Source organism: Gymnoscopelus microlampas (assembly GCF_963454915.1).
Source record: "Gymnoscopelus microlampas genome assembly, chromosome: 20".
Taxonomy (NCBI): Eukaryota; Metazoa; Chordata; class Actinopteri; order Myctophiformes; family Myctophidae; genus Gymnoscopelus; species Gymnoscopelus microlampas.
The window spans coordinates 47,710,957-47,725,567 of NC_139957.1; the positions used below are offsets into that span (position 1 = coordinate 47,710,957).

At 42.3% G+C, this 14,611-nt stretch overlaps 1 protein-coding gene across 2 annotated transcripts in view; it reads right to left on the bottom strand.

The window, feature by feature from the left end:
- Positions 1-14,611, bottom strand: part of ston2 (stonin 2) — a 45,327-nt gene that overhangs the window by 26,412 nt on the left and 4,304 nt on the right. Inside the window, exons 2-4 of one of the 2 annotated variants that reach the window (XM_084044750.1) lie at positions 13,489-13,628; positions 12,014-12,148; positions 4,586-4,816 (exon numbers count right to left, since the gene is read on the bottom strand). In XM_084044750.1, coding sequence (XP_083900876.1) covers positions 4,586-4,816; positions 12,014-12,148; positions 13,489-13,573 — 451 coding nt within the window. In that variant the 5' untranslated portion in view covers positions 13,574-13,628. The remainder of the gene's footprint in view (positions 1-4,585; positions 4,817-12,013; positions 12,149-13,488; positions 13,629-14,611) is intronic. The other variant, XM_084044751.1, reaches the window with a different exon arrangement.

The following is a 14,611-nucleotide window of genomic DNA, read 5'->3' on the forward strand; positions in this document are numbered from 1 at the left end:
CTATCCATCCATCCATCCATCCATCTATCTATCTATTAGAAACGGATATTCTCTCAAGTTTTCTTTGTGACATACAAACTGTATCTTATAGGGAAAGATTGAAAGATTGACATATTTACGTACCGTAATAACATGATAAAGTTATTTACAGTTTATTGGTGTTTATTTGTTTACGTCTCAACACCATGGCAACAGCTGTCGACACGTTGACCAATGAGGAAGACCAAAGCGTGAGAAAACGACTCACAATAAAACGTGTTTCTGTCGTCCAATTTTCACTTCTGTTTTCTCTGTCTGTCCCGAGACGTCTGAGAACCAACCAAGAGTTTCACTTTTGTTTTAAAAGCAAACAATAGTTTCAAACAAGAGTTTTATCCAATAAATATAACGTACACTACCTTTAAACAGAGCTTATTTACAAGGATAATTTTCCTTTATACAGTAAATGTTTCATATGTCGGTATTGAATTTAGCATGACATGTATGAGTCATGACATGTATGAGTCATGACATGTATGAGTCATGACATGTATGAGTCATGACATGTATGAGTCATGACATGTATGAGTCATGACATGTATGAGTCATAACATGTATGAGTCATGACATGTATGAGTCATGACATGTATGAGTCATGACATGTATGAGTCATGACATGTATGAGTCATGACATGTATGAGTCATAACATGTATGAGTCATGACATGTATGAGTCATGACATGTATGAGTCATGACATGTATGAGTCATACAGGAGAATTCCATATATACTGTATATTTACAGCAACCTACAATACTGTCCATGAAATCACAAATGTCTTGTTAACAGTACGACTTAACCCAGTAAAGACCCATTCATGCTGTGAGCTTGTAGATCTGCTATTTTCAGAGGATTAATGAGGCTTCTTAAAGACTTGGCTGAATGGAAATCAAAGGTTTGAGAGAAGAGCGGCCACTTCCTGAACAAACACTACACACTCCCTGTTCCCCACACACACACACACACACGCACACACACACACACACACACACACAGACACACACACACACACACACACACACACACACACACACACACACACACACACAGTCACACACACACACACACACACACACACACACACACACACACACACACACCCCCCAACATTAAACTCCCAGTCGTTCCACCCTGTAGGGTCCAGGTGTTACCAGGTGTTATCAGGTCAAACTCTGATCAGAGATAAGAGTCAAACTGACTCACAGAGTGAATGTTGAACTCTAGTCGACTAAAGTCATTTTTTGGTGTGTATTGATGACGTCATAATGTCTGATTTATATTCAGCCATGTGACGAAAATAGCAGATCTACAAGCTCACAAAGCTTGTAGATCGGCTATTTTCGGAGCGCGACCACACATGAAATGACATGTCTTAGTTCTACTGGATCTCTTCTCCTCTAGTCTTAGTTCTACTGGATCTCTTCTCCTCTAGTCTTAGTTCTACTGGATCTCTTCTCCTCTAGTCTTAGTTCTACTGGATCTCTTCTCCACTAGTCTTAGTTCTACTGGATCTCTTCTCTAGTCTTAGTTCTACTGGATCTCTTCTCCTCTAGTCTTAGTTCTACTGGATCTCTTCTCCTCTAGTCTTAGTTCTACTGGATCTCTTCTCCTCTAGTCTTAGTTCTACTGGATCTCTTCTCCACTAGTCTTAGTTCTACTGGATCTCTTCTCCACTAGTCTTAGTTCTACTGGATCTCTTCTCCTCTAGTCTTAGTTCTACTGGATCTCTTCTCCTCTAGTCTTAGTTCTACTGGATCTCTTCTCCTCTAGTCTTAGTTCTACTGGATCTCTTCTCCTCTAGTCTTAGTTCTACTGGATCTCTTCTCCTCTAGTCTTAGTTCTACTGGATCTCTTCTCCTCTAGTCTTAGTTCTACTGGATCTCTTCTCCTCTAGTCTTAGTTCTACTGGATCTCTTCTCCACTAGTCTTAGTTCTACTGGATCTCTTCTCCTCTAGTCTTAGTTCTACTGGATCTCTTCTCCTCTAGTCTTAGTTCTACTGGATCTCTTCTCCTCTAGTCCCTCCATATATTTTAGTCAGTGTTTTTATTAAATTGTTTATTTATTTAGTCATAGTTTAGGTGTAGTTTTGGTCAGTAGAAAAAGGTAGAGCATGTCCGTCATAGTTTTATAGTTAACACACTATTCACCACATGTTCCTTTGAGAAGTTGTTACACTGTTAACTAACTGTTTATTAATAAATAACTAAATGATAAATATGAAAGTATTGAAGTAGAAAAAGCTCACCGGTGTCGTGTTGTGATGCAGTCAGGTTGTGTGAGTGTGTCTCCCTACAGTGTGTGTGTGTGTGTGTGTGTGTGTGTGTGTGTGTGTGTGTGTGTGTGTGTGTGTGTGTGTGTGCTCTAGCCCAGGGCTCGGCCACAAAGCCGCCTCATTGGACGAGCAGGGGAAGAGGGGGGCTGGCTGTCAGCCAATAGCGCGGCTCGGCAGACAGGCTGCATAGCAGAGGCTTGTGTGAGCTTGTAGAGGCCATACCACACACCCACACACACACACACACACACACACACACACACACACACACACACACACACACACACACACACACACACACACACACACACACACACACACACACACACACACACACACACACGCTTTGTGAGCTTGTAGATTTGCTACTTTTCAGCGTCACAACACTGGCGTGCAACTGAGTGTAAAATCAAAACTCTTATCTTTAAATCCCCTAAAACCTGATCTCTAAATGTCTAATCCTGAACCTAATAATAACCTAATATAATATATATATTATATAATAATAACCTAATATAATATATATTATATAATAATAACCTAATATAATATATATTATATAATAATAACCTAATATAATATATATTATATAATAATAACCTAATATAATATATATTATATAATAATAACCTAATATAATATATATTATATAGTAATAACCTAATATAATATATATATTATATAATTATAACCTAATATAATATATATTATATAATAATAACCTAATATAATATATATTATATAATTATAACTAGGGTTGTCCGATATTGGCTTTTTTACCGATAACCGATATACCGATATTGTCCAACTCTTAATTACCGATACCGATATTTTCCCGATATCAATTTTTATGCTAATATCGGCCGATAATATCGGGAGGCCGATAATATCGGACATCCCTAATTATAACCTAATATAATATATAGTAATAACCTAATATAATATATATTATATAATTATAACCTAATACAATATATATTATATAATAATAACATAATATAATATATATTATATAATAATAACCTAATATAATATATATTATATAATTATAACCTAATATAATATATATTATATAATAATAACCTCATATCTAGAAGTCTTTTCACCATAAAATAATCACTAACGTATGTCTGTCATATCCTACTATAGTTGTGAGGACATCCTGGTTCTATAGTAACACACACACACACACACACACACACACACACACACACACACACACACACACACACACACACACACACACACACACACACACACACAGTCTCTGTTTTGTCTACTCTGTGTTTTGCTTCAACTTCAAGGTACTCATCTTCTCGCAGGGCGAGGCGTTGTGGGCTTGTAGATCGGCTATTTTTGGCAAAGAGGTACAGTATAGGTGTAGAGGGAAAAAAGAGCAGACCACAAAAAAAAGTATAATTTACTTGAGCACCTGCCCCTCAAAATGTCTGTGCACACCACTGTCTTCTCCCTTCATAGTTTACACATGGCATCATCCTTTCACACTTACTCCAGTAAAGCTACTAAAATCAACACTACTGCCTGTTCTTTGGAGCAAGCTGTCTGTCTCGCTGAACATACGTTCATGGGGACAACGTTTTGTGAGGACAGAACAGTATCGTTGATGCTTCTTGTTCAGTGTTTTTCTTTGACCTTGTATTGCTGAACACAACAGTATTTTCTTACTCTTTCTTTAACTGTAACTTTGCAACCTGAACTCTTTGACTGAATGACCAGATTTGTGTTTTCAGTGGTTTTCCACTAGATGGCGCTGTTCGCTGGCCTATGGGTGGGTCACCGTTTGGCTCCCAGAGAAGGAGAGGAGCACAGTTCTTAAATGACGTCATATAGACCCCTTAACAGACCACGTCACACTGATAAGAACCAGTATGCGCTCAATGAAACCCATTCTGTCAGGTCTCACTAGGACGCGCCTCACTAGCCAACACACAAGAGGGGGTTGGGGTTAGAGGTTAGAGGGGGTTGGGGTTAGAGGTTAGAGGGGGGTGGGGTGTGCTGAAACCAGCGCACCCTAAAACAACAGGTTGAGAATTGATTGCGTGAAACAATCACCTGTGCATCCAGTCTCAATGTTAGTAAACAAATAATTGGTCTATTAAACACGTCTATGTGATATTAAACATGTGATATTAAACACGTCTATGTGATATTAAACATGTGATATTAAACACGTCTATGTGATATTAAACATGTGATATTAAACACGTCTTTGTGAATTCAGAATGCACGCGTGAATTTTGCACACAACTTACTGGGCGTGTGCCGGTGTGCTGCCTCCTCATTGGTCAGTTCCTCCGCGTTGAGGGAGGGCAGGTCGCCGGTCGACGCCCCCATGCTCACTGAGCTGTGCTCCGACTGGCTGACCGAGCTGTGCTCCGATTGGCTGACCGAGCTGTGTTCCGATTGGGTGTAGTTCCAGCTGCCGTCTGAAGGGGGCGCCGCACTCCAGAAACTGGCCGTGGAGCAAATGCTGTGTCTGTTTCCTGTTGATGAGACAATAACCAATCAAATGCTGTGTCTGTTTCCTGTTGATGAGACAATAACCAATCAAATGCTGTGTCTGTTTCCTGTTGATGAGACAATAACCAATCAAATGCTGTGTCTGTTTCCTGTTGATGAGACAATAACCAATCAAATGCTGTGTCTGTTTCCTGTTGATGAGACAATAACCAATCAAATGCTGTGTCTGTTTCCTGTTGATGAGACAATAACCAATCAAATGCTGTGTCTGTTTCCTGTTGATGAGACAATAACCAATCAAATGCTGTGTCTGTTTCCTGTTGATGAGACAATAACCAATCAAATGCTGTGTCTACTTCCTGTTGATGGTGTAAAGGTTTAGAGGAGCAGGGAGCGTGGTGTAAAGGTTTAGAGGAGCAGGGAGTGTGGTGTAAAGGTTTAGAGGAGCAGGGAGTGTGGTGTAAAGGTTTAGAGGAGCAGGGAGTGTGGTGTAAAGGTTTAGAGGAGCAGGGAGTGTGGTGTAAAGGTTTAGAGGAGCAGGGAGTGTGGTGTAAAGGTTTAGAGGAGCAGGGAGCGTGGTGTAAAGGTTTAGAGGAGCAGGGAGTGTGGTGTAAAGGTTTAGAGGAGCAGGGAGTGTGGTGTAAAGGTTTAGAGGAGCAGGGAGTGTGGTGTAAAGGTTTAGAGGAGCAGGGAGTGTGGTGTAAAGGTTTAGAGGAGCAGGGAGTGTGGTGTAAAGGTTTAGAGGAGCAGGGAGTGTGGTGTAAAGGTTTAGAGGAGCAGGGAGTGTGGTGTAAAGGTTTAGAGGAGCAGGGAGTGTGGTGTAAAGGTTTAGAGGAGCAGGGAGTGTGGTGTAAAGGTTTAGAGGAGCAGGGAGTGTGGTGTAAAGGTTTAGAGGAGCAGGGAGTGTGGTGTAAAGGTTTAGAGGAGCAGGGAGTGTGGTGTAAAGGTTTAGAGGAGCAGGGAGCGTGGTGTAAAGGTTTAGAGGAGCAGGGAGTGTGGTGTAAAGGCGACTGAACCGTAAAATCAGGAATGAACAGGAGCTCCAACATGTCCTGATGTGAACCTGTTCCTGAGTCTCAGCTCTGTTTAAATACTGTTGCTGTGGGGAAACCCAAGTAAAAAGATATATATATATATATATATATATATATATATATATATATATATATATATATATATATATATATATATATATATATATATATATATATATATATATATATATATATATATATATATATATATATATATATATATATATATATATATATATATATATATATATATATATATATATATATATATATATATATATATATATATATATGTATATATATATATATATATATATATTTATTTATTTAAAATAGTGAAAAAAGCGAAAATCTCTCTAACCTGTAAAATGCATTGAGAGGTAAACGGGAGACACTTTATTGTGAAGGTAAGACCGGAAGAAAAGATGCCTGTGTGTCGGTTCTCACAGAACCATCCTACTGGCTGTGTGTCGGTTCTCACAGAACCATCCTACTGGCTGTGTGTCGGTTCTCACAGAACCATCCTACTGGCTGTGTGTCGGTTCTCACAGAACCATCCTACCGGCTGTGTGTCGGTTCTCACAGAACCATCCTACTGGCTGTGTGTCGGTTCTCACAGAACCATCCTACTGGCTGTGTGTTGGTTCTCACAGAACCATCCTACTGGCTGTGTGTTTGGTTCTCACAGAACCATCCTACTGGCTGTGTGTCGGTTCTCACAGAACCATCCTACCGGCTGTGTGTCGGTTCTCACAGAACCATCCTACTGGCTGTGTGTTGGTTCTCACAGAACCATCCTACTGGCTGTGTGTTTGGTTCTCACAGAACCATCCTACTGGCTGTGTGTTTGGTTCTCACAGAACCATCCTACTGGCTGTGTGTTTGGTTCTCACAGAACCATCCTACTGGCTGTGTGTTTGGTTCTCACAGAACCATCCTACTGGCTGTGTGTTTGGTTCTCACAGAACCATCCTACTGGCTGTGTGTTTGGTTCTCACAGAACCATCCTACTGGCTGTGTGTTGGTTCTCACAGAACCATCCTACTGGCTGTGTGTTGGTTCTCACAGAACCATCCTACTGGCTGTGTGTTGGTTCTCACAGAACCATCCTACTGGCTGTGTGTTGGTTCTCACAGAACCATCCTACTGGCTGTGTGTTGGTTCTCACAGAACCATCCTACTGGCTGTGTGTTGGTTCTCACAGAACCCAGAGTCCTGCTATAGTCTCATTCTCCTGGTTCATATCTTCTTGGTATTCCATCATACAGGACCTTGATGGAAACAGGATTCTTGATTAGAGATGTCCCGATACCGATACCTAGATCGGCAATGTGGCCGATATGTCCTTATTTGGTCATATCGGAATCGGCGAGAACGCCAAATATGCACCGATCCGATTCCCCCTTTTTTTTGTTCACGTGATGCCTTTGCTGCGCCACCAAAAGTAAACAAATGCAACGCAGCATGCGGTCTCGCCGGTGCTGCTAGTGGAGACTGGAGAGTGTCGTTTGAGTTTAAAAGTTGAAAATGTCGGCCATTTGGCAATATTTTACAGTAGAAAACCCCACCAGCACAACAGCTAAGTGCACCGTCTGCAAGAAAGATGTTCCGAGGGGTGGCACAAAGGTCGCCAAATTTAACACCAGCAACCTGATTAAGCACTTGCAGAAAAATCACGCAAAAGAGCGCGATGTTTACCTCGAGAACACGAAAAAAAGAAAGGATCCAGGACCACAGCAGCAGCAAAGTTTGGAGGCCTCATTTGAACGACGGGAGAAACTTGCCAAAGACAGCCCAAAAGCAACAAAGATAACCGAGAAACTGATAGAATTCATTGTTCTAGATGACCAGCCCCTCCAGGTTGTTGAAAACATTGGATTTCGCCGTTTAATCGAACATTTGGAGCCAAGGTACAAATTACCAAGTCGTCATTATCTAACAGAAACTTCCCTCCCAAAGCAGTTTAATACTGTTAGGGAATACGTTGCAGAGCAACTAAATAATGTACAGGCTATAAGCTTTACCACCGACATTTGGAGCTCAGGAGTGAGCCCAATTTCTATGATTAGTTTAACAGCACACTGGGTGGACAGCTCCACATACGCACTTAAAAGTGTTGTGCTGCACGCAAGTGAATTCCCCGGGTCACATAGTGGCATCACTATTGCCCAAAAAATGGAAGAGATGCTTGTGAAATGGAACATCATCAAGGCTAAAGTTCACGTTGTTTTGCGAGATAACGCAAGCAATATGAAGAAAGCAATGGAGGAAATGAAAGTGGCGAGTTTGGGATGTTTTGCCCATTCGACCCAACTCGTGGTGAATGAAGGACTGCTGTCACAGAGGAGCGTTAAAGATGCGCTGGCGAATGCTCGAAAAATTATTGGGCATTTCAAACACTCGCCACTGGCTACATCACGTTTCGCGGGGGTCCAGAAAGAGCTCCAAATGGACATCAAGCGTCTGCACCAAGACGTGGCAACGAGGTGGAACAGTACGTTCTATATGATCGAGAGTATGTTGGAGCAGAAGAGATCCATTTCATCTTATGGAGCTGTGACTACGAACTGCCAGTGACCCTCACAGCCAACCAATGGGCTTTGCTGGAGAAAACCGCGATCGTTCTGGCACCATTTGAAGAACTGACCAAACGGATTAGCTTCTCCACCTCAACTGCAGCTGACGTTATCCCCTCCGTTACCGCGCTAAAACGGGTGCTTGCCCGAGACACCCCGGAGGACAGTGGTATAAAGACGATGAAGACCACCCTCCTTGAGGCTGTCGTCAAAAGATTTGGACACGTGGAAAAGGAGCCCTTGTATGCAGTTGCCACTCTCTTGGATGCACGTTACAAAGACCGGTATGTCAATTGTCTAACAATAATGTAATAGTCTAAATATGTAATTATTATTAATATTAATATTTATTTAACACATGAGTAATGGCTAAACAGCATCATATTGCATTAAGTTATTTGTCACCATCAAGAGATACTAGCTATGTATATAAAGTTCTGAATTCTGAAATCAAACTCCATTGCAACAAAGCATTGTAAATCTAATTACACTCATAATAATGCCCCATACCAGTGGTTCTCAAACATTTTCATGTCAAGGACCCCCAGATTGATATGTATTTGGCCATTGAATAGATGTTGTGCCAGCAACCCCCATAAGATAAAAATGTGTCAACATTTGTAATCTGTTGAAAATAGCTGATCTACAAGCTCACAATGCTTGTTGTTGTGAGCTTGTAGATCAGCTATTTTCCAAAGCAAATGAGGAGTGCCCCCTCCTGGACAGAATAAAAATAATTACAACAAAATGAATCATTACACTTAGAAGGAGGTTATTGTTTGTTTAGACACTTAGTATCTCTTATTGTCATGTCAGATACTTCACAGTGAAGACAGCATCAAGCTGACCAAAGAGGTGGAGAAGATGGAGCAGTCTGAGTCTTTGAGGACCACTGGGGCAGCAGAGCCAGCACAGAAGGCCCACGCATGGAAGCACAGGCTGAGGCAAGCAGCAGCAGTGGCAGAAAGAGCAGCTTGCTGAGTGCATTTCACCAAATCCTCCAGGAGCATGGGGAGGTAGGTGGGGCATGGGGAGGTATAGGTGGGGCAAGTAGCAGCACAAGCTCCCAGGTTCAAATACATACATATTTGTCACAGCAAACCATCCCACGATCAGACAGCCCATTCCAATACTGGAAAGAAAACAAACTACAGTTTCCCACCCTGGCTGCCACTGCTGCTAAATTTCTCTGTGCTCCATGTACCAGTGTGGATAGTGAGAGGCTGTTCAGTGTGGATAGTGAGAGACTGTTCAGTGTGGATAGTGAGAGGCTGTTCAGTGTGGATAGTGAGAGACTGTTCAGTGTGGATAGTGAGAGACTGTTCAGTGTGGATAGTGAGAGACTGTTCAGTGTGGATAGTGAGAGACTGTTCAGTGTGGATAGTGAGAGGCTGTTCAGTGTGGATAGTGAGAGGCTGTTCAGTGTGGATAGTGAGAGACTGTTCAGTGTGGATAGTGAGAGACTGTTCAGTGTGGATAGTGAGAGACTGTTCAGTGTGGATAGTGAGAGACTGTTCAGTGTGGATAGTGAGAGGCTGTTCAGTGTGGATAGTGAGAGACTGTTCAGTGTGGATAGTGAGAGGCTGTTCAGTGTGGATAGTGAGAGGCTGTTCAGTGTGGATAGTGAGAGACTGTTCAGTGTGGATAGTGAGAGACTGTTCAGTGTGGATAGTGAGAGGCTGTTCAGTGTGGATAGTGAGAGACTGTTCAGTGTGGATAGTGAGAGGCTGTTCAGTGTGGATAGTGAGAGGCTGTTCAGTGTGGATAGTGAGAGACTGTTCCGTGTGGATAGTGAGAGGCTGTTCAGTGTGGATAGTGAGAGGCTGTTCAGTGTGGATAGTGAGAGACTGTTCAGTGTGGATAGTGAGAGACTGTTCAGTGTGGATAGTGAGAGACTGTTCAGTGTGGATAGTGAGAGGCTGTTCAGTGTGGATAGTGAGAGACTGTTCAGTGTGGATAGTGAGAGGCTGTTCAGTGTGGATAGTGAGAGACTGTTCAGTGTGGATAGTGAGAGGCTGTTCAGTGTGGATAGTGAGAGACTGTTCAGTGTGGATAGTGAGAGACTGTTCAGTGTGGATAGTGAGAGGCTGTTCAGTGTGGATAGTGAGAGACTGTTCAGTGTGGATAGTGAGAGACTGTTCAGTGTGGATAGTGAGAGGCTGTTCAGTGTGGATAGTGAGAGGCTGTTCAGTGTGGATAGTGAGAGACTGTTCAGTGTGGATAGTGAGAGGCTGTTCAGTGTGGATAGTGAGAGGCTGTTCAGTGCAGCCTCAAACATTATCGACGCTAAGAGAAACAGGCTAGATGGAGAGAGAGCAGAAATGATCATCTTCTTGAAGAAGAACTTGCCATTGCTCTTGGAATTGTGAGCAGTACTGCTTTATACACACAATGTGTAAGCCTACTTGAAGTGAAGTTTTTGTTTTTTACAGTGAACAAGCATAGATGCTGCTATTTCTTTTTACCCTGTAATTTGTGATTTTTATTTATTTTGAATGTTAGTGTTTCTAAAAAAAAGAAACTACTTTTAGTTGCACTTATTCCTGTACAGCTAATTCAATTGTCTGTAGCCTACTTGTTCAAAGTGAACTTACAGTTACCTCTTCTTTATTGTTATTTGTTGCACTAAGTAACTGTATTCTGACCTGTACTAAGTTCTACAGTATGTGTAGCCAACTTGTTTGAAGCAAACAGATACAGATTTCTTTTGTTTACTGAGTAGATGCTCACTTAAAGTTTGAATGTTACAAATGCCATTGCACTACTGTTTGTTGTAACTGTTACAACAAAACAAACAGCTTTAAAACTTAATGTTTACATTTTAAATGCCTTTCAAAAGTTGGATAATAAAAGAAACAGGTTCTGTGGCATTCATTCTCTGTACGTTCTTATTATTTAATGTTTTACAAAGGGTTTAACCTGATGACAGCAATCACATCATGTAAGGTTAGTCGTTAGTACTACAGTAGTATACAGCTGTTAAAATTATAATAATCATATTTTGTTATAATTGTTTTAAGCGCGCTGGTATCGGTATCAGTATCGGTATCGGCCCACACACAAGTTGTGGTATCGGAATCGGATCGGGAAGGAAAAAATGGTATCGGGACATCTCTATTCTTGATACACCACAACATGTGGATACCCATCATGTACCTGTCAAAATACTAACTCATTTACTAACGTAAATGAAGTCTTTCTTCATGCTATGCAACACAAACCTAAAGGAGTAAAGGAGTGTAAAACCCTACTCACTTTCAAAACTGTCCTTAACCTAACCCTGTCTTAACCTAACCCTGTCTTAACCTAACCCTGTCTTAACCTAACCCTGTCTTAACTAGATATAGATTACATAGATTATTCTCATGTCAAAAGTCCCTAAAAGTCACATTTTAAATAATTACTGCCTGTAAACGCAAAAGGTTTGTATTTACAGATTGTATTTAGCCTGTGTGTATTTAGCCTGTGTGTGTGTGTGTGTGTGTGTGTGTGTGTGTGTGTGTGTGTGTGTGTGTGTGTGTGTGTGTGTGTGTGTGTGTGTGTGTGTGTGTGTGTGTGTGTGTGTGTGTGTGTGTGTGTGTGTGTGTGTGTGTGTGTGTGTGTGTCACACCTTGTAGCTGTGTGTGGGGGGTGGGGGGGGTGGAGGGGGAGGCCCATGGTTTCTCCTCAAACAGCACCCAGTGGGTGCTGCTGGGTGGGGGAGGGGTTTGATCAGCAGGCTGGGTGTCCATGCTGCTCCCTGGATCTGACAATACAATGACAATACACACACTATTATTATGCGTGCGTGCGTGCGTGCGTACGTGCGTGCGTGCGTCCGTCCGTCCGTCCGTCCGTTAACATCTAATCTCCGACAACGTTGGACCGATGGCCGTGAAGCTGTGCACACACTCCCTGGAGGCCAGAGCAGAACCAGTTAACATTTTTCACATGGGCCTGTTATAGCGCCACCAGCAGGCCAATTTTTGAAAAACACATTTTTGTCCAAACATCACGCACATCGGTACACATTCCTATAGTAATGTGATCAAGACGCATCTGTCCGGGGCACGGTGGCGCAGTCGGTAGCTCTGTCGCCTCACAGCTAGAAGGTCCTGGGTTCTATTCCCACAGGGGACGCTGTGGGCGCTGGGGGCGTGTTCTCTCCTCCGAGTCATCAGCGCCCATACCCTAGGTGGGGTTGGCGAAAGGGCCTTTCTGTGTGGAGTTTGCATGTTCTCCCCGTGTCTCCTAGGGTAGGTACCCTCACAAAAACATGCAGTAATCCTGGTCAATATACTGCCTCCCCCTGACCAGCCGGGGCGCCTGATGGAGGGGAAGGGAACTGGTTGGAATAACGTGTTCCTTCCACGTGCTACGTCCTACCGGGGAAACTCCCCCCTGTCAGGTGACAAGAAGGTCTGTAGGCTCTCATGCTTTGAAGGAGGCATGAGCTCGGCCCTGGCCTCCCTAGGTTGGCAGAGGGAAGGTAGTGCCCAGGATCACTTAGAGAATTGGCACTGGGTGTTAAAAATAGGGTTACAAAATCGTGGGATAAAAATGTAGTAAAAAAAATAATAAAAAGACGCATCTGTCCGTTTTTTCATATTCCATCCTTATTGGCTAAGATTGGCTTCCAGAGTTTGCAGGAGTTGCTCATTTTCAACAAAATGCCTCAAATCATAAACGCAGCTTCCGAATGCCGTGACACACGCATTCCCACTAGGCCGAGGACGACATGCCACCCCTTTCACATTGTCCTGTTATAGCGCCACCAGGAGGCCGATTTTTGCTTTACAAATGTTTTGATATTACTCCTACAGATTTTGTCCAAACATCACGCAAATCGCTACACAGTATCTCTACAGTCATGTGATGCAGACGGATCTGTCCCATTTCTCATATTCCATTTTGATTGCCGAATTTTGAACATTGCTGCCCCACAATAACCTACCTGACCTGGCGGAGACCTGTGCTCCGAGGAGCACTTTTTCTAGTTTTATTGTATTTTATATTTTATATATTGTATTTATGTTATAAAACCCCAGATCCTCATTGTTGAGGTGCCATTGAGACCTTTTTGAACTGCTGAACGTTACATAGTACCTGTTTGGCTCTCAGTGTCGCCCCCCGGAGGCTCCTCCGTGAACTCCACCCAGCCCACTCTGCCGCTGTCGATACAAGCGGCCATGTTGTTTCGTTTCCCTCCAAACGCTCCGATGTTTAGAAGACGATCATCTCTGTGTCTGTGAAGAGATGAAACCAAACACATTATGTTAACACAGGGGTCTTCAACGTGTTCAGAGAGACAGATGAAGCAGGGACCCCCTCTATATCATATAAAATTGTGTTTCAGATTCAACATGTTTTGTTTACGTGGTCTGCTCTTTTTTCCCTCTACACCTATAGCCTCTTTGCCAAAAATAGCAGATCTACAAGCTCACAACGCCTCGCAGCGCGAGGCGTTGTGGGCTTGTAGATCTGCTATTTTTGGCTAAAGTTCTCCTCAGAAAGGGGATGCTAGGGTTCTAGTGGTTAAGGAAAAATAACAAATCATATCACAAAGATTTGGCAGACCACCTGTAGTAACTCTGAGGACCCCCTAGGGGATCCCGGACCCCCTGTTGAAGACCCCTGTATTAACATGATCATCTGTGTCTGTGAAGAGATGAAACCAAACACATTATGTTCATCCATAAGACCGGGAACGCGTCTGTGTGGCATTTTTAGATTTCTTAGGGCTTTTCAAAAATAGCAGATATACAAGCTCGTAGCGCGGCACAGAGTGCCACACTACCAGCTTGTAGATCTGCTATTTTTCTAAAATTTGAAAAAATGGTGCAAATCTTTGAACATATATATTTTTAAAGTGAACATTTGTAACTCAAATCTTTGCTTCTGGGGGATTCATTCTACTAATGTCTTCTAAACCCAATTATGTATTTATTTTTTAACTTATGTTTCTATAATATCAGTGGTTTTCAAACATTGTCATGTCAAGGACCCCCACACTGATATGTATTTGGCCGCGGACCCCTATCACCAAAAATATTTTGTTCCAGGGACCCCCAGAGGATTTCAGTTAAAAATGTAAAGAAAAAACTAAAACTAAACTACAACTAAATATTCAAAGATTTTGCACACATTTTCATGATTTTTCTAGAGAGGAAGAGAGAGAGAGAGAGAGAGAGAGAGAGAGAGAGAGGATATGTCCATTCTGTCTGATAAA